Below are 22,450 nucleotides of genomic sequence, written 5' to 3' on the forward strand. Positions count from 1 at the left end.
TGCCCATTCCCCTGAAGCCTGGATTAGGGCAGTAGGTGTATATAAGGGGAGTGTGGGTGCAGTTGCTGACAGTACTATGGATGGGTTGATCAAAGGAATAATATTCATCCACATCCTCCGTGGTAGATCACAGGCCATATCATTAACTGTGTGTCTCATCTGCTTAGCAAAGTGTAACGCCCCTGTCTGCTTGAATCAGTATCACTGTGTGCATGTTTTAGAGATCCTGAAGAAAAAGCTGATTCCATCCAAGAGTGTGTGCCAAGCAGCAGCATTAAAAAGGATTTCTCTAAAGAAAAGGAGCATGGTATTGTAACTGTGTGGCTTCTTTTTAAAAATCTTCATTATTCAAGATGATTGTGGGTGGGAATAAAACCCTTGTCATTGTTCTGCTTTGGTCAACTAAGTATAGATTTTACACATTTGCACCCTATAATATTCACTGTCACACACATAAAACCTTGGTTTGCAATGAGATGCTAGGTCTGAAAACTGTGGGGAGGGGGAGGTTGGGGAGGGGAAAGTGTTTCTATTTCATTGAGTATTTGAGTTTTGTCATTCAAATCTCTTCAATGTTTGTCTTTCAGAGAATTTCTTCTAATAGAGTATCTAGGATGGACAGTACTCTGAAAAATAATAGAGCCAAATTCCTGGCTTCACTGCCTCTCCTTTACAGTGGCTTTAACTGCCCTAAAGGATCCTTCAAGCTATCTTAAACAACCCTCTGGGAATACGTTCAGCACTGGGGTCATGTAGATCTTGCTTAGGCAACATTATGCTGGCCTGTCTGCAGCACAGGGATATGCCAGGAGTAGGAGGAGGCATGGCTGGATCCCTTTGTGCTCATGTTCTTTTGGTCTATGAAGCAGCAAGGTGTATGCCACAGTGGGACAGGGTGTGGCTGGAGCATTTTATGCTCATAGTCTTTTGGTCTATGGAGAAGCCCATTGACAGATGTTGGGAGAAGACATGCCTGCCCCTGGAGCAGCCTAGAATTCTGGGGGTGAAAAGTCACATTTACATAAAGATGTAAAGTCACTTTTTTGGGCTGTTCCCCTTGTGCTGCACCTCCTGAGAGGCATAGCTCAGAATCTCGTCCATGTATTTATCTGAATGATAAATTCATAGCATACAATAACTCCTCACTTAAAGTCGTCCCGGTTAAAGTTGTTACATTGCTGATCAATTAGGGAACATGCTCGTTTAAAGTTGTGTAATGCTCCTTTCTAACGTCATTTGGCAGCTACCTGCTTTATCTACTGCTTGCAGGAAGAGCAGCCCCTTGCAGCTAGCTGGTGGGGGCTTGGAACCAGGGTGGATGGGCAGCCCCTCTATCAGCTCCTCACTCCCCTAAGTTCCCTGTGCAGCAGCTGCCCAGAAGGCTAGTGATTGCAGATGTTCCTCTCCCCCACTGCCATGTGCTACTCCTGCCCTCTGCCTTGGAGCTGCTCCCCGAGACTCCTGCTTGCTGTGCGGGGGGGAGGGAAGGAAGAGGGGGGCTAATGTCAGGATGTTCCCCTCCCCCCTGCTCACCCCATCTTCCATAGAGCAGGGGGGACACACCAGGGATCAGGACGGAGGGAGCTTGCAGCAGCTGCAGTCTTAGCAAGCTGATCTAATTAACAAGGCAGTGTACTCAACGGGGAAATGCGCATATCTCCCTCCATTCCTGCTGCCTTGTAGAGTGATAGAGTTAACTCTTGAGGGCTCAGCCAATTGCTAGTTCATCATTTAGCAGTAAGGGAAATATCCCACCTTCTGACTCCTCCACTCAACCAAGTTTCACAATCATCATCACTGTGTACCAGTATTAAATTGTTTGTTTAAAACTTATACTATATATATATAATATATAGTCTTTTGTCTGGTGAAAAAAATTTCCCTGGAACTTAACCCCCTCATTTACATTTATTCTTATGGGGAAATTGGATTTGCTTAACATCGTTTCACTTAAAGTCTCATTTTTCAGGAACATAACTACAACGTTAAGTGAGGAGTTACTGTATTATATTTGTAGTATTAGAATTTTTTAAAGGAATAAACCAATAATTAAGAATGACGCAATAATAAACTCTCCATGCTAATTGAATCTGTTATAATAATTTATCTTCGAACATTTTAGGGGAGCAAAGAAGAAGAACACTAAGTATGGAGTCCTTGGGAATTGAGAAAAGTCATATGAAGCTAGCCCACTCCTAAAGCATACTCATGGGTCAGAAGTAGGTCAGCTGTGCATACAGCCATCTTTAACAGAGAATCTCAAAATGTTTCTTTGCTTTGCTTATGAAACTACTGAGAACATAAACAAAAGTAGGCCTTGGACAAGGACGGTAGTTCTTTGGTTTATTCATTTACAGTCTACAAAGAGGGTAGATATTGTAAATGGATATTAATTCTGTTGCCCTACTATCCCTACATATTCTTAGTGCATTTGCTTGAAAATATTGATGGAATATATTGAACTATCGTTATTCATTAGGACTTGTTAGGTGGTGTTAGAGCTACTGTACAACCTGTATGTACAACCTAGAGGATATATAGCTGGCCTTGCTTTTCATTTGAAGATAGAAGTTTAATCTCAATTAAGATGTCAGTTTGGCACAAAGTATCACTTGTTATAGGTATAGACTTCCTTGTTAGCTAGAACAGCTTTATTCCTGTTAACTTGTTTTTTTATGTACTGAGGCAGAACATTGGCCTAGCTTTAAAATTCCAGCTCAATGTACCCCTCGGGGAATAGAGAAGAGACTCACAGTTGCACCATGTCCCTCATTTGTGCCTCCTATTTGACCTATGCAGTCCCCTTTCATAATGTAAATAATTGGATTTTTAAAAGAACAAAGAAGGACAACTTGCCAGGTTTCTGAGATTCTGTGGCTATGAAGAATGCATACACAGAATCTCTCTGCTGGTTTTTTGACCTTGAGTCAGCTCTTTAAGCAAAATATAACATCATTTTTCCTTCTGAGAAGATGAGGAAGATTGTATCTTTTCCAAAAATAGCTGTTTAGTTTCAGACATGTCTCACACTGAACTCTTTCAAAAAGAGGCCTAAATGTAGGTTCTCAGTTTTGGACAGTGTGTAATATTTTGCCTCGAGTGGAATTTTCTTTAATTTTCAAAGTTGATATTTTCACAGAGAACAACCCTGACAAATGATTTCCATTGATAAAAAAAAATATTGTAAATTAAGAAGAACCAGGATCCAAGTCCAGGTACAGTTTTCACTTAGAGGACTATTTCTGTTAAATTTTTTTTTTATGCCCCATACTTTGTATTTAGATTTCTCATTGTGGTTCAACTGCAAGGTATGACTTTGTCAGGAATCTTTTACACCAACTCAAAGTATAACTTAAAAGTTTATCCACTGTGGGCTCCATGCTAGGAAAAATATACAAAGAAGCCTTGTTAAAACAAGGCTTTAAAATATTTATAACTCACACCTCAAGGACTTTCTTCTCTTCTTTACACTCTCTGCCTTTGGTGGAGCAGGAGGATAGACTGACATTCATATTAGATCAGTTACAGTTTTTTGAGTTATTGCTTTTACAGTTCCTTAAAAATATTAATATATACACGTGCATATGAATATGAGTACATATATTTAAGCTTGCTTTTTGATTGCTTTTAGTGTGTGTGTGTGTGTGTGTATATATATATATATATGTATGAGTTTGTGTGTATATATATGTATAATTAGATTTTCATTAAATTTTAATTAAAGAAACCTAAGCTTGACTTTTACACATTGCAGCAGTGTTCTACTGAATATAAGTGATAGGTTATGTAAGAGAATTCCTGGTTTCTTAGTGTTTATAATTCCGAAGTATTTATTGAAATGCCAAAGTAACCACAATGTTTATTTAATGTTTACTTAATATTAAGTACAGTGAGTTTGAAATAACAGCTCACAAAGCTATCATGGGTTAAATTAATTGATGTTTTTAAAGTACTTTAATAGTCTTAGATGAAAGTCACTGTATAAATGCAGAGTTTTATCATGTTTATTCAGTTCTGTTCTTAGTAGGCAAGTTTATGCAATAACTGGCACCAATATGAGCTCGTGTTGGCAGTCTTAGTAGAGATGCCGTCAATTACATGGGTATGGAAACTGAGCTACCTTCCCACTCTTAGTGGTGTATCTTCCAGGTCAAGTCTGAGGCACAGTGGCAAGGGCACTATAGGAAAGTTTGTGTGGCTGCTGCCTATCCCTTCCAGATCCTGTTCCTAGAGGTATCCATTCTTCAAGGCTATTATAACAGCATCTTTTCACAAATAAACATTATTTTAGAGTGAGAATTAATGGAACTCAACTATTAAATTGAAGGAGAAGGAAACAATAATGAGGATGCATAGAAGGGTCCAAATTAGAATTAGGCAGTGCTAGGCATGACAGTAACTCCATTGCGGTTGATGGAATTACACTAGTATAAGGTCAGTGTGATGAGAATCAGACCTTGTGTTTCTTATCTAATTGCATCCATGTACAGAAAGGTGATTTATATGTAATATCAAAAATGGGGAGTCAGTATGGGAGGTTTTAGGCTGCTTAAATTCCTCAAAATTGCATCTTCCAACCTCATTTATAGGACTTGGCAGCACACTGAATTTATGGCAGCTTCTTACCTTGCACAGTTGACATGCTTTGTGACAGTCTATTAACTTGTAGAATTCTTTGAGGTTATTGTTTCCAAAATACACTCAGGAGATATAACAGACACTGACACCATTTATGCCTTGACTTTCAGAATATATTTCTAATGTTCCACCCTGGAACTTATTGTTGTGAAATGTACAAAGTCATGAAATGAGAGGAAAGAGAGTTCATTGGACTGAAAATTTGCTACAGGTTGAAACGTAGGGAATACCCTTGAAATGGGCATAATGTTACAGCTGCAGCTTTAAAAAATGCATTTACCCAAATTATTGAGATGATGGTATGAGAAAGAAGATTGCAAGATGGTTAGACTGAGTGGAGCTATAAATAATGAAAGACATTAGTATGTTACAGAAACTGTTAGATAATATAAAAATTCATTGTTACATTTTTAAAATCGTTACATTATTATCATATTTCCATCATCTATAATTACAAATTGTAAGTTTATAGAAGTAAGATCTCTCCTTTATAGTTTGCATCCTGAAAACTGTGTTCAGTTATGTCACAATCCAAAGTGTGACATGAGAATTTCTCCCATAGTGATGAATGGTCACAGGCGGCAGATACTGTATCCATGAATGAAACAGCCAGAAAAAATAAATAGGCCCTGACACTGCAGAAGTGTGTGGATCCTCATTAGGGCCTCAATTCAGCAAGCACATGCTTAAACTTTGAGATCCCAGTGCAGAATTGAGACCTTAAGCAACAGAATTCTGGGTAGTCAATTTGGGTTTACTAGGGACTAAATAAAATGCAAGTATTAATTATGTCTGGTGATGGGTATATTAATGCAATAGCTAGACACACACACAGTCAGGTCACTGATCAGAAAAGAGTTCCTGTTTGTACTCTAGAATTTGGCTGATTAGCAATGGAAGGGGGAGGGGATAAAATAATGAAGTAGTATATGATTGTTTCATGGGCTTTATACAAAATATAAATTGTTTTAAAGTTTGTCTAAGTCTGACAGTGGCTCTAAAATACTTTCACTAATAAATTACAAATACTGTTAATGCACAAATAGGGAGAGAATGGGAGAATGAACATTAAAGCAACAATTCATAGTGAGGGTATAAGAATTACTGTACAAAAGTCTCTGATGGTAGTGAGAACCAAATTAAATCAGCAAAAGTAGTGAGCAGGATTTTTTTGTATAAAAATATGATTTAAAAAAAAGATGTTAGGCTCTGGTTAGATATAAATAGAACTTAGATATCTGGTACTGGTGAACATCTCAGAAAAAAATAAGTGTTCTAAATGAATGCAATGTGATACAATTATAAACATACCAGGCTTCAGAAAGAGGCCTGGAAAGAAAGTTAACCACTTCATTGCTAATCTTGGACTCCAGCATCTGTGCTATATGGCATGTGATATTATATTAATGCCCTATGTTCCATTCTAATCACAATGAAATATCATTTTTTACAAGTACTTAATGCATAGAATGATGTCAGAGGCAGAGTTTTGCATGGTGTATGTAAGACCTTAGTAAATAATTCTGGTCTTTTCCATGAAGAAGAAACATCCTAGTTTCTTCAATTAATACATAATTAGGAGGAGTATTATTAATCGTAATACAAGTCATCTTGCATTTACAAGATACTCTTCTGCAGGCAAGGAAAGGTGATGCACCATCAGGAGAGCAGGCACACGTAGAGAACAGGTCATCCCACTCCTGCTCCCCAGAGCAGAGGTCAACAGAGATACGCTTTGGTGTGCTAAAGTGGCTCCACCAAGAGAAGAGAGAGCCACAATGCGCACCTGTCTATCTCAGCAGAGTTAGAAGAGAAGAAGCAATGTTTTTCAAGTATAGGAGACTTCTGGGTTCCCCAGAGTCCCCCAGGTCTGGAAGATTCTTCTATAAGCTTTTAAATTATTACTGTCCATGCTAGGAAAGCAGTCAAGGATCTCTCCCTTTATTAGCCATAAGTCATGGCTTCCTCCTCCTCCACCAAATGGGCATATCATGAATCGTAGGGCTCCAGATCCTTCTCCTTATATTGGAGTAGGGCAAGGATTGCAAAGTCCAAATGCAAATCATTTTTCAGCCACAAGAGGTGCCAAGACTGTCTCACATTTCTCCTCAACCATGAAGAAAAAGAAGACATCCAAATATTCTAAAAGGCCCAAATCAAAGAAAAAAGCACAGGACCGGTCATTTCTCCCCACTTCAGACCAATCTCACTCATTTACTATCTCATACCATTAAGGGGCAGAACTTTTTTATAACTTGAATGTGGCTAGTTGGACAAAAACCTCAGATGCAGATTCAGAGAAAAACATTCATATGTGTAATGGTCTGGCTCTTAGAGCTGATGGACCAAATTCTGCTGGATGAAGTATTAAAATGTGAGGTTAGGTAACTGGAATTTGTCTCAAAAAAGATGGGATAAGAAAATATTACTGTGACAGGATCCCTGGGGTGCAACCTGGGACCGTGGTGACCCCTTATCTCTCCAGCCTGGCCTCTCTCTCTCAATGCTTTGCTAGTGACAAGCTGCAAACCCCTCCAGGTGCTGCTATCGCTCAGCACAATAGCATGTGGAGCCCAGCAAAAATGAATGAATTCTCCCTGAGCCACTCATGAATCACACAGAAAAAGGCACCAGCCAAATCCTCCCAGCCTTGTACCTCAGGAATATACCGTGTTGCACTGCTCAAGACCCTTTCTTGAGCAATGAAAGTTCACCACTTCATCAATGGAAAGTGGATATACAGCAGTCTTTGGAAACCTGAGCTGATTTGCCAAACCTCAGGCAAACTCACTGGTAAAGATAAACAGTAAAACAAATGTAATGATTACAAAAGAAAGATTTTAAGTGATAGGCAAAAAGTCAGAGTGATTACCAAAAGAAAAGAAAATCTAAGCACGCAGTCTAAACCTTAGACAGTATTAAGATCAGGCAATGTTCTCACCCCACTGGAACTTACAGTCCTTAATATACAGGTTTGTCTCTTAAACTTGAGCCAGTTTCCTCTGTTGGAGTCTTCAGTCTTCCGAGCATTCTTGTTGCTTGCAGCTTAGGTCAGGGGAGGAGAGAAGGCCAAGCATATGGCCATTGTGTTCTGTTTTATACGCTTAGTCTGTCAGGGGTGGGCAATCATTTTCACGGGGGGGCACTCCACAAATTTTGGTAAGTAGTCACGGGCCGCACACTTCTACTATATTAATGGAGGGGTGCAGGGTCTGGGAGGGAGTTTGGGTGCAGGAGGGAGCTCGGGGCTGGTGCAGAGTGTTGGGGTGCAGGAGAGGGTGATGGGTGCAGGCTCTGGCTGGGAGGTGCTTACCACAGGTGGCTCCCGGCCAGCGGCACAGCAGAGATCAGGCAGGCTGCCTGCATGCTGTGGCCCCACGCCGCTGCTGGCATGTCTCTGCGCGCCCCTTGGGGGGAGAGGGTCAGAGGGTCTCCATGTACTGCCCACACCCACAAGCACCACCACCCCCACAGCTCCCATTGGCTGGCTTCTGGCCAATGGGAGCTGTGAGGATGGTGCTGGGGGTGGGGGCAGTGCATGGAGCCGCCTCCCTCCCCCCACCAGGGGCACGCAGAGACATGCCAGCAGCAGCTGGCCGCAGTAGCTTCTGGGAGCGGCGTGGGGCCATGGCTGGCAGGCAGCCTGCTGTGTCGCAGGACTTTTAGCAGCCCAGACTCGGGAATCGCAAGGGGGCAGAGGAGGCCAGACAGAAATGTTAGTCATGGCAGGCCAGACAGAAATGTTAGACGGGCTGGATCCGGCCTGCGGGCCGTATTTTGCCCACCCCTGGTCTAAGTGCTCAGAGAACACAAGTTCAGGCATGTCTGGTGGGCATTGCTGAATTACCGGGCAAGGTTGAGCAATTCTCCTAGTGTGGCCTTGTGCAAGTGAGTCATTGAATTGTAACTCCCTTGCTGGACAATGGCTGTTGATGGTGGTTTGACACCTGCCTGGCGTTGATTATCCCCCTGGTTATTGTCTTTGGGGAGCTAGTTTCTGGGCACTTCCCAAACCCACAACATATTTTAGTGACAATCATACAACACAATTCTCATAACTTCATATGCATTAATGATATACATATTTAGATGGAACAGTGGGTTTCAGCAGATCGCTCCCCTGGGGTGTAGTGTATCACAATTACTCCCAGAAGAGATGGGAGACAAAAGAAGGCCTAATGCATGATGTTAGGGATGTCCCGCAAAGATGCCCACATTGATAGCTAAATTAGTTAGCACACTAAGCTATCTAGATGTTTATACCAAGCCCACCACCACATATGAACGCTGTCCATCCAGGGGTCATCAGTAAGGAATCAGTAAGAGGAAACCATACCAATTGGCTTAAGCTCCAGGAATTACAGTTGAAGGGAAAAAAATTGTCCGGACTATAACTTCAGCCCTCTAATGACTGGGTGTGCAAGGTTGCCCTTCTTCTGTTTCCTAAGAACCTACTCTTACAGAGTTTGTTGTCTTGCTCCTGAGGAATTAGAAAGGCTTACAGTCCACAGCCCTGCCTCGCTATGTTCTGTGAAAATCTGTTCAAGAGGGGAATGGGGAAGCCAGGCTGGAATTAATCCCATGCATGTAAGTGACGCAGTAGGGTTTCTGCTTCCTGTCTAGTTTCTGCCAGTTTTAAAAATCCTGTCAAACACAGATGCATATGGACTATATCTGTTTGAAATTATTCATTAAACATTTAATTTAAATAGCTTTATTCTACAGACACATGTAGTTTCATAGCTGACAGTCCTGCCTGAAAAATTTCAGTTGACAAGAGATTCTCTTTTCCTCAGTCCAATACTGCCACCTTTAACCATCTGAGTAACCCCACTGACTACAAAAGGGACTTTTCATATCAGTAAGGGCTGTGGGATCAGGCTCTTTTGTCTTCACATTCTGGAGACAATTTAGAGCTCATTCTATAGCAGTTGCTTGCTGAAATGGGGCACACATTGTACCAAGTGATCATGTTCTAACTGCTGCATTGCTGGTCCCACTCCATTGAAAACTAGAGAGCTGTCCTTATCGGGCCTCTTCCATCAAATCTTTTTTCAAGGCAGCAAATATCAAGATATGCTGTGCAGTAATGATCAGAGAGCAAATGGCATGAAATATTGATTTTTAAAGAATAAATGCCAAAAATTATGCTGTTCCAGTCTCTTTCTTAGTAGTTTGCCTAATTATAATAAATGTTGTGTACTTTAATGAACCAGCAGCTATGAAACAAGCAGGTTTTATCCTATGTTATAGTTGTAAAGTCTGTATATAAGCTCTTGTTGCACAGTATCATTTGTACAGTAAATGCCTGCCAATTATTTCCCAACTTGAAATCCCTAATTAGACAAATGAAATCTGATTGGCTTCTTTGAATCATGAAGGGGCGGGGGGGAGCTGCCTTTTTCACTGTGTCCAGAGGAATGGTCATCAAAGATACTTGAATAAAAGCACTAAAGAGCCTGTGTGCCCCCGCCCCCCCAGGGATTTCTGAGGCTTCGTTTCACATGCTAATAAAGATCGAGTTATAAGCTTCCTTCGTGCAAGTTCCACTTTGTAAGTGGACATGGTGTTTTGATTATTTTGAACCTGAAGTCACAAGGGACCTGTTGTAATTAGAATTACTTCTGGTTGGAGTTGAAAATGTATTATAGTAGTGAAAAACCCCAGAGGAAGGTTTCTAATAGGATTTCACTGGATTTATTCATTTGTGGGAAAGAGAGTCAATATTTGAGGTACAAAATGTCAATAAAAGTAAAAAGGCCATTCATATTCAGAGTATGTTATAGGATGTGGCTTCACCAGCTAACTATTGAATCTTTTTTTCAAAAAGAGTTACTAACTACTTTGAAAAATGTGTTGTCTGGGGAAATACCTTACTTTTTGTCTTTTAAAAAAGAGGGCTTCCCACTACAACTTCTTATAATTTACAGAATAATTAATACACAATGTAATTTAATCTTAAGAATTAAACACTGCACAAAAACAAACTGATTAGTGGAAGCAAAAGATAAAACCATCCCTGGGTTCATTATCTCTAACGTAGAGGAGAGAATCATTTTCTATTATGCTTTCAGAATATCATTTGTAGGGGAATGCTCTGCCACTGTAAAGCTCTTCCTGCCGTGGCATAAGAGGGAGGGAAAGTGCTCTGTGGAAGAATGAAGTAAGAGGGGATTGTGATGGATGAGAGTTCCACTATACGTGATGCCCTGCTGGGATATGCCCTGAGCTTACACATATAACAGAAGTAAGAGTAAGGCCCCCTTCTACTCTAACTTCCACGATGACCCAGTGGCCAGGATCTGGGAGCCGTTGCTGATTTTCTGTGACTGCCTATGCACTCAGACACACTGGAGAATCAGGATCTCTGCTCCTTGACTGGATGAGTTATAACTCTTACTGTCAGATTTCCAGTACAAACACTCATGTTTGTGAATTTAAAACTCACTTTTCCATGAATATTCTCTAATATTAACTTAAAACTTCCTTCCTGTAAACTCATTTGCTTTATCATCTATGGAAAGTGAACACAAAGGGGTGAGAAAACAGTTAAAGAAAATTCAGTTAATTTATTCATGTGAATATTCACCAAAAAAAATAATAATTGAGGTATTCGCCTGAGAAGTAAATTATTAATGTGGGACAAATTTCAAGCAGATGTTTTGCTCCTAATCACTGTCACTGCTCTGCAGCCAGGCCCCTTCACTGTTCTGTTCTCTTTAAGAGAGCAATTGTGAAACTGAAATGAACTGACCTGTTTTTCTCACATATTAATGGCGGGAGGGAATGGGAAGGTTCAAAAGTGCATAACTACATATGGAATCTGGGAATTACATGAAGCACTTTTGCATGTTTTCTGAATCCTTTTCCTACTAAAAAGAAAAAAAAATCTTGATTTAGCAAATATAGCTGAATTGATTAATAATAAACTTCTTTGTAAAAGATGTCTGCCATGTTCTAACACGCTATATTCTTCTTCATAAAATAGCTCTCAACTGCAGCAGTATCTAAGCATCATAGGATAAAGTAGCTCTAGATGATGATTTCTGAGAGATTAGTCACTAAACTTTGATCTAGGATCCACCTTTCTCCAGCAATTTAAAACAACCTGACATCTATCCCCCCCCACCACCCTCCCACACACACACAAACGTATACTGACAATTGCTAGCAGCCTCATCATTATCTGTCAATGTACATTGTTGATCTTCTCAGTTTTTCAAGCATGACATGATGGTGCCTGTCATTTACAATTTGTTTTAATTATTCCTCAGGTCTCCTGTTATGGCTGGAGGTCTGTTTGCTGTTGACCGAGAGTGGTTTTGGGAGCTCGGTGGCTATGATCCAGGTTTAGAAATATGGGGAGGAGAGCAGTATGAAATCTCCTTTAAGGTAAGTCATCAAGTCACTTCCATTTAATACTTACTTATTCTGTTTGGTATGACTCTAAAGGTTTGGGTTTTAGTTATCTGAACCCGGATTTGCGATGCGCTTTATCGTCACATTGCCTTTATTCATACTGCCTGTTGCTCCATAGTCAGATCTCATTCTCTACAATATTCCTTTGTTTTATAAGGAGTTTCCACTACTTTCAGTGGAAAATGCATGCCATAGATCCCTGAGGTCATACAAAAGTAAAATAATGGCATATTTCAGGCCAGATTTTCAATATCCCATGATCCGCTACTTGCATATTTGCTTTTGCATATGCCTAGCTTATGTGCACAAATGTCCTCTGAGTGTGTGCATGCATTTTTGTGTGTGCGTAAGTCACTTATTTGCCCATGTCTAGTTGGCAGCCATATTAACTTACACAAGCACATCAGTTACCTGTATATATTAAGTATGTGTATGCAAATGTACCTAATTTAGAAAATTTAATGCATTATGTTCAAAGATAAGGTACGCAAGGAATTAAAGACTTTGCCTTTTAGCCTCTTCACCATAATAACTTTCTACTTGCAGCTAGAGTTTCAGGGAATAGTCAAATGACACATCAACATTACAGGTTTTAGAGTAGTAGCCATGGTAGTCTGTATCAACAAAAACAACAAGGAGTCCTTGTGGGACCTTAGAGATTAACAAATTTATTTGGGCATAAGCTTTCATGGGCTAAAACTCACTTCATCAGATGCATGGAGTGGAAAATACAGTAGAGAGGTATAAATACACAGCATATGAAAAGATGGAAGTTGCCTCACCAAGTGGGGGGGTCAGTGCTAACGAGCCAATTCAATTAAGGTGGAAGTGGGCTATTCTACATTGAGAATATACTGTATTTTCCACTCCGTGCATCTGATGAAGTGGGTTTTAGCCCACGAAAGCTTACGCCCAAATAAATTTGTTAGTCTCTAAGGTGCCACAAGGACTCCTTGTTGTATCAAATTTACAGTTTACATTTAACTTCAGGATTTTCCCAGCCTAGTTCTAAACTTCCAGAAAGCATAGCCCCAATTTACAAAAGAAGAAATATAGTAAATAAGTCATAGACTACATTGTACACCTAACTACATCTGAGTTTCAATGCTGGAGAGAGTAAAGTCTTGAATTAAATGCACAGAAGATAACCTAGCAAGTCTGTACTCCCAACTGCTAGGCTGTTTTTAATGGGTATTCTCAGGAACAGCTAAATGACTTGCATAACTGTGTTGCTATCATGTTAGTTTGAATCAGTTTTATATGAGAGCAAAATGAGATTGGAGGGCAAGAGAAACTCACAAGATAAATGGATGGACAGGTTGTTCGGATACATCAATCTGCATTCTGTATAGTCAGGTTATTTCAGAAACAAATGTAAACTCTAGTAGTATCTGTCACATCTCTGCCAGGCTCACATAAGATTTTATTTGACCATTTCCCATGTTCCTGTTATTTGTCATTGTGAAGAATAAAATTGGAATGCAGTCCATTCCTCTTTGTGTAGAAACCATGGTAACGGCACTGGAAGTTCAGATACTAAATTGACCCAACCTGTTTTGTTCGAGCGACAGATTTTTTGGAAACAGCTATGTCACACTGGGTCCTATTTCAGTCATATCTCCTCATTCATCTCATTACTGTATATTGACCTTAGGTTCCCTGTCCCTCCTTATTAGCATTAAAAAACACTTTAAACAGGATTTTGTAGCATTTGGCTAGAAGGAATAACAACTTTCTGTTTGTGGATGTTCAACAAAAGCAGAAAGGTTCCTGCTTTCCATGGAATAGTGAAAGGAAAAATAAGATCAGTAGAGCGAGAGAAAGCAACAGAGAAATACTTTTTGATATATAAGTCATTAACTGAGGCTATGTCTACACTACCGCTGGATCGACGCTCCGGCGATCGATGCACCAGGGGTCAATTTAGCGGGTCTAGTGAAGACCAACCAAATCAACCGCAGATTGCTCTCCGGTCAACCCTGATACTCCACCCCGAACGAGAAGAGTAAGGTAAGTCGACGAGAGACACTCTTCCATCGACCCAGCACGGTGTAGACACTACAGTAAGTCTACCTAAGCTACGTCGACTCCAGCTACGTTATTCATGTAGCTTGAGTTGCATAACTTAGGTTGACTTACCTCAGTAGTGTAGACATATTAGTACTCATGATTGGGAACATTGGAAAATAAGCCCCAATTAACCTTGAAAGCAAAAAGCAGCCTTGGAGTTGGTCAGTTTTTGAGCATTATTAGATAATTTATTACAACACAAATGTTCTATGGGCAGGAATAAATAGGAATTCTACAAAACAAACCTCAAACATTCCAACAAGTGAAAATAAAAATTCTAAAACTACTTGGTATACTAATTTTGATTTGCTGTCTCTCTCTATTACATCTATGATCTCAGGGTTATGATTTCCTCACAGCTAAGCAGTGTCAAGACCAGTCAGCATGTGGATAAAAGATTTGCGTATTGCAATGATGTATGTGTTTGGTACTGAACCTGTCTCATTGACTTCAGCACACAGACGTTTTGCTGGATCAGGTCCTTAGTCAGGAATATTTTTCCCTAGAAGTCAGTATTGAACTAATAGCTGCGAAACATGACGTTAAAGGGAGTGATGTGTCCCACAGATGCCAACTGTTGCATGAGATTTAAGCCTGACATTCTGACAATTTGTGATTGTCAAAAGTTCTGTGGGATCTTTAATGAGAGTATCCTGGCCAAATTCCAGTTTGAGTAATTATATTTAGCCTACCTACAGTTTCCTCTTAAGTGTCAACTAGATACAGCATTCTTTGCAATTCCTGTCCCAAACTGCTCTGTAATATTGCTGTGTGTTGTTAAACAACTGTCAGGTTTCACCTCAAACTTGACTGCATGTCAGTTAAAGGTCACAAAGTTGAAGATATGGAGTCAAATTTGAATTTTCCCGTATTTTGGGATGTTCAGATCTGGAGGTTTTGTTCAAGCCCATCTCTAATTTCAGTGACAGATGAAGTGATCCCTATGTATTATTTATAAATCAGTTTGAATAAGGCTTTGTAATCACTCAGACTGACACTTGTTTCTTGGTTTGCAGGAGGCAACAGGGTTCCCTTTTGTTAGTGTCAGTCTCCAACACCATCACAGATGGCGGAAGCTATCACAGCTCTGATATCATGTTGATTAACCACCATTTCAGAATCAGAGTGTACCAGCATAATGGGTGGTTCTGGGGGGAGAGGGAACCACGCCTTATGTCTTATACATATTAACTCTTCAGAAAAAAGTCTCCAGATTAATTTTTTTAATAAAAAATAATATATTTTGCTTTTCTGACAGTATAAACCCAAGATCATTTTCGAATTAAAATGATATAGAGACTCCTGCTGATACTCTTCATCATGTGATAAACTTTTTCAAGCTAGTGAACTGCTGGAATTAGACAGATTAACAATGCGTCTTTTCAATAACCAGTAGGAAAGTGCTGTGTTTCCTATATTTACATCTGTTAGTAGAACAGAGCCTTGAGGTAGTCATTTCCAAAATAAGTGTCCAAAATCTTCATAAGATAAAAGACAAATGCATTTCCTGTGTTTGCAAAAAACACTGTAAGCTATGAATGGACATCCTAAATCACAGAGTGAAGGAAATTCTTAGGGTGAAATACTGGCCTCATTGAAAGCGCTCACAGACTTCAATGATGCCAGGATTTCGGTCTTTGTGAATTGCTCGAACTATCACTACATGTGGATATAGACAATCATAAAATTGTTTGCCGAGTGGCAGCATAGTGTTTTGTGTTTTAAAAGTGTTTCCCCCAATAATTTTCAGTCTTTTTAAGAGCCCATGTCTATTTTCCCTGTACATTTAGCCTAACTCAATAATGGGACCCAATAATAGTAACTAGCATGTATATAAGACCAGATTGTGATATTCTTGTTTATATTAAGTAGAACTTTACTAGTGGTCTTATTCATTTCAGTGGGACCACTTGTGGAATAAGATGCTACTCATAATGAGTAAGACTATCACAATCTATTCCACAGTGATTTGAGTTTTTTCAAAAAAACACTCACTAATCCATACAGTGTCCCTGTGAGGCTAATAAGTACTAATAATTTCATTTTATAGATGGTAAACCATAGGCACAGAGTAATTAAATGATACCATAAAGGGAACTGAGTTGGTGATAGATCCACTATTTGAATTCTGGAGTTACTGGTTCCCAAGCCTGCATTCAGTACATTATATCATGCTGTCTCACTTTCCTTTCCCCTGCTTTACTGTAGTGTCCTGCCATTCAGGAGCCTCATATATTCTAGGGAATTTTTGCAATAACTTCCCAACATAGTTACCACTGGTTCAGCTCCAGAAGCAACGTTGGGAGCTCTTGTGTACACTGGTCATTGGCTGATGTTGATGTTTTAAGAACTGTGTTCTCGAACCCTGCTAAGAGCAGATCTAACTGACCCTGGCTGAATTTCGGCCCCTGTTGAAGCAAATGGCAAAACTCCCACTGATTTTAATAAGGTCAGGCTTTCAACCTAGTGTTTAAAATGCTGGCGGCAGCCAGTGGCCATTTACAGCAGAGATCCCAATCCTGGCACCCCTGAAATAACGTTAGGAATAGTCAGAGGATTTTTGCAGTTTCCTTAGGAATGGGCTTCCAGGAAGCTGTTCCTCTTACTAGCTGGAATAGGCCAGAATCAGCCTTGGAAATGTACAGTATATGTACAATCCTTTCATCGATTTTTATTTGAAACACATCATAAAACTAACATTTCATGATTATACCTTCACTATTTTAGAACTATTTATTTAGTTTGTGAGCAAATTTAGTGCACATGAAAGCAAAGAATTAACACCACTGCTTAGACTAGCACTGTGAAAGCATTGAATCTCACTGCTGCCTCAGTTTCCCCTTCTTGGACTTCTTAAAAATTGCATAGAGACTCTTGTAATCTGGAATCTGCTTTATTAAAACTTCACAGTCCAAATGTCAACTGAACTAAAGTCTTTCTCTAACTCTACAATTTCTTGGCCTCCTGCTGGACTGTGAAGTTCTTCCACAAATCCCAGGTCCTGCTGCCTGGCATTTCCTCAATCCTCCTCCTCCTAAGGCTTGTACCTCTCTTAAGGCTTATGCCCATCACTGTAAATAGCTCCAGCAGGATCTCTAGCCACATCCTTTCCCCTGACCTAGGCTCACCTGCAGGAACCAACTTGCTCTCTGCAGGGCTTTCTCTCTCTGAGCTGCTTCTTAGTCTTTTAAGCCAAGAACCAGGTGGTCTGCAGGCTATCATCTGATCCATGGCATCAAACCCATCACCTGGGAGGCACCTAATTAGTCACAATTAGTGATACTAATTAGTTAATTTTGGAGAGTTTTTAATGCCTGTGGCTTTACTGCACATAAATGCTGCAAAATATACAAGGAATATTTCTATATCCACAATCCACATTGATCAAATAAGACAGCTCGGTTTATGTTGGAACCATTATTGTCCAATAAACCGTATGTTCAGAAATGTAAATGGAGGTAGGTCTTTCTACAGAAAAATTCTTCAGTGTAATCTGTTCTATGTGAAACTATCAATTAACCCCTTCTAACTTCAGTTAGATATTTAATAAAAAGCAAATTACAAATGCCACGCAAATATATATTTTCACTACACACGATGGAATAAACAACTTAAAATGCCAGTCTCACATCTCAACAGTTAAGTTGTTGGGCAAATCTGTAAAATCTCAATGGCTCCAAGAACTGAAAATGAAGGCAGTTATCTTGACAGGGTTGCCATGGGGTGTATGTTTGTGTGAAATAGGCCCTTTGCAGGTGGCGAGGCACAGAGCAGTGTCCAGCCATGTGGTGTTTACTGGAGCCCTCTGCAGTATTTCCAAACCCTGAGCTTTCAAAAATAATGAGTCAGGCTCCAAAAATTCATGATATTGGCTTAAAAATAATAAAATTGGGGTCTCTTTATTTGGTTTCCTTGTTTTGAGCCTTTAAGGGGTCATGTTTTCCAGCTTCTCGCCACAATAATAGGGGTAGAAACTTCCTTTTATTAACATGAAAGCTCAGATTCTCTCAAAATCGGAGGACTCCAGGAACTGGGCTTTTAAGAAAAATATTAAGCTTAATGAGATTCATGGTCAGATCACAAGAGTTGTTAACACTGCATCTTCTTGATGCAGGTTAGCTCAGGAAAGAGAGCCACCTCACACAGTAGGCACAGCGCTGCTTCTTCAGAAGTGAGCTATGCCTGGCCCTCTCCTCTCCAACAGAACCCATGATGCAGACAGGAACGTACACAGTAACCATTTCGCTTCCCTTTCTCACACCATCAACTGCAAATCATGTACCTTTAAGCCCACGATGTACTACCTTGTTGTTATTAAATTTATATTATTAGATTTCTCTCATGTTTTCTTTGTTCCATTTTCATAAAGTAACATGATTCTTGCAAAAAAAAATTAGGACTGCACAAAGCAATAGAAAATACGCTGCAAGGAAGAATTCTGGTCGCTCCTGAATGTTCAAAAGTCGCTCTGGGGTCACTCCACCATACCCTTAATTGACATCCATTAACTGCCTGTCCTTCTGTGCTCTTCCAGTCTTGGGCTCCTCCTTGTCCCTTCTCCACGACACTCTGCCGTTGGAAGGATTGCTCTTTTATTTGTGCTACCACATCTAAGGCCTGGTCTACACTACGACTTTAATTCGGATTTAGCAGCGTTAATTCGAATTAACCCTTCACCCGTCCACACAACGGAGCCATTTAGTTCGAAATAAAGGGCGCTTAAAATCGATTTCTGTACTCCACCCCGACGAGCGGAGTAGCGCCAAAATCAATTTTGTCAGTTCGAATTAGGGGTAGTGTGGCCGCAATTCGATGGTATTGGCCTCCGGGAGCTATCCCACAGTGCACCATTGTGACCGCTCTGGACAGCAATCTGACCTCGGATGCACTGGCCAGGTAGACAGGAAAAGCCCCGCGAACATTTGAATTTCATTTCCTGTTTGCCCAGCGTGGAGAGCACAGGTGACCGCAGATAGCTCATCAGCACAGGTAACCATGCAGGCCGATAATCGAAAAAGAGCACCAGCATGGACCGTACGGGAGGTACTGGATCTGATCGCTATATGGGGAGAGGATTCAGTGCTAGCAGAACTTCGTTCAAAGAGACGAAATGCCAAAACTTTTGAAAAAATCTCCAAGAGCATGATGGAGAGAGGCCACAATAGGGACTCAGATCAGTTCCGCGTGAAAGTCAAGGAGCTCAGACAAGCCTATCAAAAAACAAAGGAGGCAAACGGTCGCTCCGGATCAGAGCCGCGGACATGCCGCTTCTATGCCGAGCTGCATGCAATTCTAGGGGGTGCCGCCACCACTACCCCACCTCTGACCGTGGATTCCGAGGCGGGGATAATCTCAGCTACACCTGAGGATTCTGCGGAGGGGGAAGAGGAGGAGGAGGACGAGCTTGCGGAGAGCACACAGCACTCCGTTCTCCCCAACAGCCAGGATCTTTTTCTCAGCCTGACTGAAGTACCCTCCCAACCCTCCCAAGCCAGTATCCAAGACCACGACCCCATGGAAGGGACCTCAGGTGAGTTTACCTTTTAAAATATAAAACTTGTTTTAAAAGCAAGGGTTTTTAATGATTACTTTGCCCTGAGGACTTGGGATGCATTCGCAGCCAGTACAGCTACTGGAAAAGTCTGTTAACATGTCTGGGGATGGAGCGGAAATCCTCCAGGGACATCTCCATGAAGCTCTCCTGGAGGTACTCCAAAAGCCTTGCCACAAGGTTTCTGGGCAGTGCAGCCTTATTCCGTCCTCCGTGGTAGGACACTTGACCACGCCATGATTGCAGCAAGTAATCTGGTATCATTGCCTGACAAAGCCTGGCAGCGTATGGTCCCGGTGTTTGCTTGCATTCAAGCAACATCCGTTCTTTATCTTGCTGTGTAATCCTCAGGAGAGCGATATCGCTCATGGTAACCTGGTTGAAATATGGGAATTTAATTAAGGGGACAGAGGTGGCCTTTCCTACTGGGCTGTTTGCCTGTGGCTGAAAAGAAATCCTTCCCTGCAGTTAGGCGAGCGTGGGGGGGGGGGGGAATTGGCCCAGAGCTTTTCGCGTTTGGCTAGCAGGGATCTTCCCTGATACCAGCCACGCGGTGGGGGGAGGGGTAAAGCAATCATCCAGAGAATTGGATGGGGGGAGGGGTTAGTTTGTTTTCTGCTGCTGAAGGTTAACAGGAAAACCGCAGCACTCAACGGGCTTTGCTTGGTATGTGGGAAAGGAGGGCGCAGAAGCCGAAAGACAATGGCTTACCATGGCTGCATGCAAGCCGAATTCTGTTGCCCGGACCTGCATCTGTGATCTCTAGCAGCAAAGCCACAGGCACTCAATATTAAGAGGCAAAATGCGACCTTGCACAGAAATCATATGTGCTATGTAATGTGAATAGTGTTGGTCACCGTGAAAGAGTATAAGCATTGTTCTGCAAAATGTATCTTTTTAAAAAATTCTCTCCTTTTTTTCCCTCCCTCCAGCACCTGCAAATTCTTCAAGCTTCCCTCCTCCATCCCGAAGGCTATCACAGATAAGACGTCGGAAGAAGAAGACGCGAGACGACATGTTCACAGAAATCATGGAATCCACCCGCAGTGACAGAGCTCATCTGAATGAGTGGAAGGACACGGTTTCAAAGTATAGGAAAGAAGCCAGTGAACGTGAGGACAGGAGGGACCAACGTGAGGACAGGAGGGACCAACCTGAGGAGAGGAGAGACGCTCGAGATGAGAGGTGGCGGCAGGAAGATCAGAGGAGTCGGGATGCAACGCTGGGGCTGCTGCGTGAGCAAACAGACATGGTCCGGCGTCTGGTGGAGCTTCAGGAATGGCAGCAGGATAACAGAGTGCCGCTACAGCCCCTGTATAACCCCCCTCCCCCCTCACCATGTTCCATAGCCTCCTCACCCAGACGTGTAAGAACGCGGGGGGGGGGAGGCTCCGTACACCTTCCCATTCCACCCCAGTGGACAGCCCAAGCAAAAGGCTGTCATTTTTTTAACCATTTTTTAATGGCCTTTTCCTTCCCTCCTCCCAAACCCCACCCGGGTTCCCTCCCTCTTTTTATAATCTATGAATAAAGAATAAATGATTTTTAAACGATAGTGACTTTATTTGGTTTGAAAGCAAGCTGGGGGAAGGGGGAGGGTGGGTTCCTTACAGAGAATGAGTCAATAAAGGGGGCAGGTTTTCATGAAGGAGAAACAAACAGAAATTTCACACTGTAGCTTGGCCAGTCATGAAACTGGTTTTCAAAGCTTCTCTGATGCACACTGCTTCCTGGTGTGCTCTTCTAATCGCCCTGGTGTCTGGCTGCGCGTAATCAGCAGCCAGGCGATTTGCCTCAGCCTCCCACCCTGCCATAAAGGTCTCCCCCTTACTTTCACAGAGATTGTGGAGCACACAGCAAGCAGAAATAACAATAGGGAGATTTCTTTGGCTGAGGTCAGAGCGAGTCAGTAGCGATCGCCAGCGACCTTTTAAACGGCCAAATGCACATTCTACCACCATTCTGCACTTGCTCAGCCTGTAGTTAAACAGCTCCTGACTCCTGTCCAGGCTGCCTGTGTATGGCTTCATGAGCCATGGCATTAAGGGGTAGGCTGGGTCCCCAAGAATAACTATTGGCATTTCAACATCCCCAACAGTTATTTTCTGGTCCGGGAAGTAAGTCCCTTGCTGCAGCCGTTTAAACAGATTAGTGTTCCTGAAGACGCGAGCATCATGAACCCTTCCCGGCCAGCCCGCGTTGATGTTGGTGAAACGTCCCTTGTGATCCACAAGTGCTTGCAGCACCATTGAAAAGTACCCCTTGCGGTTTATGTACTGGCTACCCTGGTGCTCCAGTGCCAAGATAGGGATATGGGTTCCATCTATCGCCCCACCACAGTTAGGGAATCCCATTGCAGCAAAGCCATCCACTATGACCTGCACGTTTCCCAGAGTCACTACCTTTCGTAGCAGCACCTCAATGATTGCTTTGGCTACTTGCATCACAGCAGCCCCCACAGTAGATTTGTCCACTCCAAATTGATTCCCAACTGACCGGTAGCTGTCTGGCGTTGCAAGCTTCCACAGGGCTATCGCCACTCGCTTCTCAACTCTGAGGGCTGCTCTCATCTTGGTATTCTGGCGTTTCAGGGCAGGGGACAGCAAGTCACAAAGTTCCATGAAAGTGCCCTTACGCATGCGAAAGTTCCGCAGCCACTGGGAATCATCCCACACCTGCAACACTATGCGGTCCCACCAGTCTGTGCTTGTTTCCCTTGCCCAGAATCGGCGTTCCATGGATAGAACCTGCCCCATTAACAACATGATCTCC

General features: G+C 41.8%; 1 protein-coding gene across 2 annotated transcripts in view; it reads left to right on the forward strand.

The window, feature by feature from the left end:
- GALNTL6 (polypeptide N-acetylgalactosaminyltransferase like 6) overlaps positions 1 to 22,450 on the forward strand; it is a 948,073-nt gene that overhangs the window by 862,216 nt on the left and 63,407 nt on the right. For both annotated transcript variants that reach the window (XM_024194141.1, XM_024194132.1), the window contains one exon: positions 11,913 to 12,030. In XM_024194141.1, the coding sequence (XP_024049909.1) occupies positions 11,913 to 12,030 (118 nt within the window). The remainder of the gene's footprint in view (positions 1 to 11,912; positions 12,031 to 22,450) is intronic.

Source organism: Terrapene carolina, unplaced genomic scaffold (assembly GCF_002925995.2).
Source record: "Terrapene carolina triunguis isolate 2854851 unplaced genomic scaffold, T_m_triunguis-2.0 Scaffold66, whole genome shotgun sequence".
Taxonomy (NCBI): domain Eukaryota; kingdom Metazoa; phylum Chordata; order Testudines; family Emydidae; genus Terrapene; species Terrapene triunguis.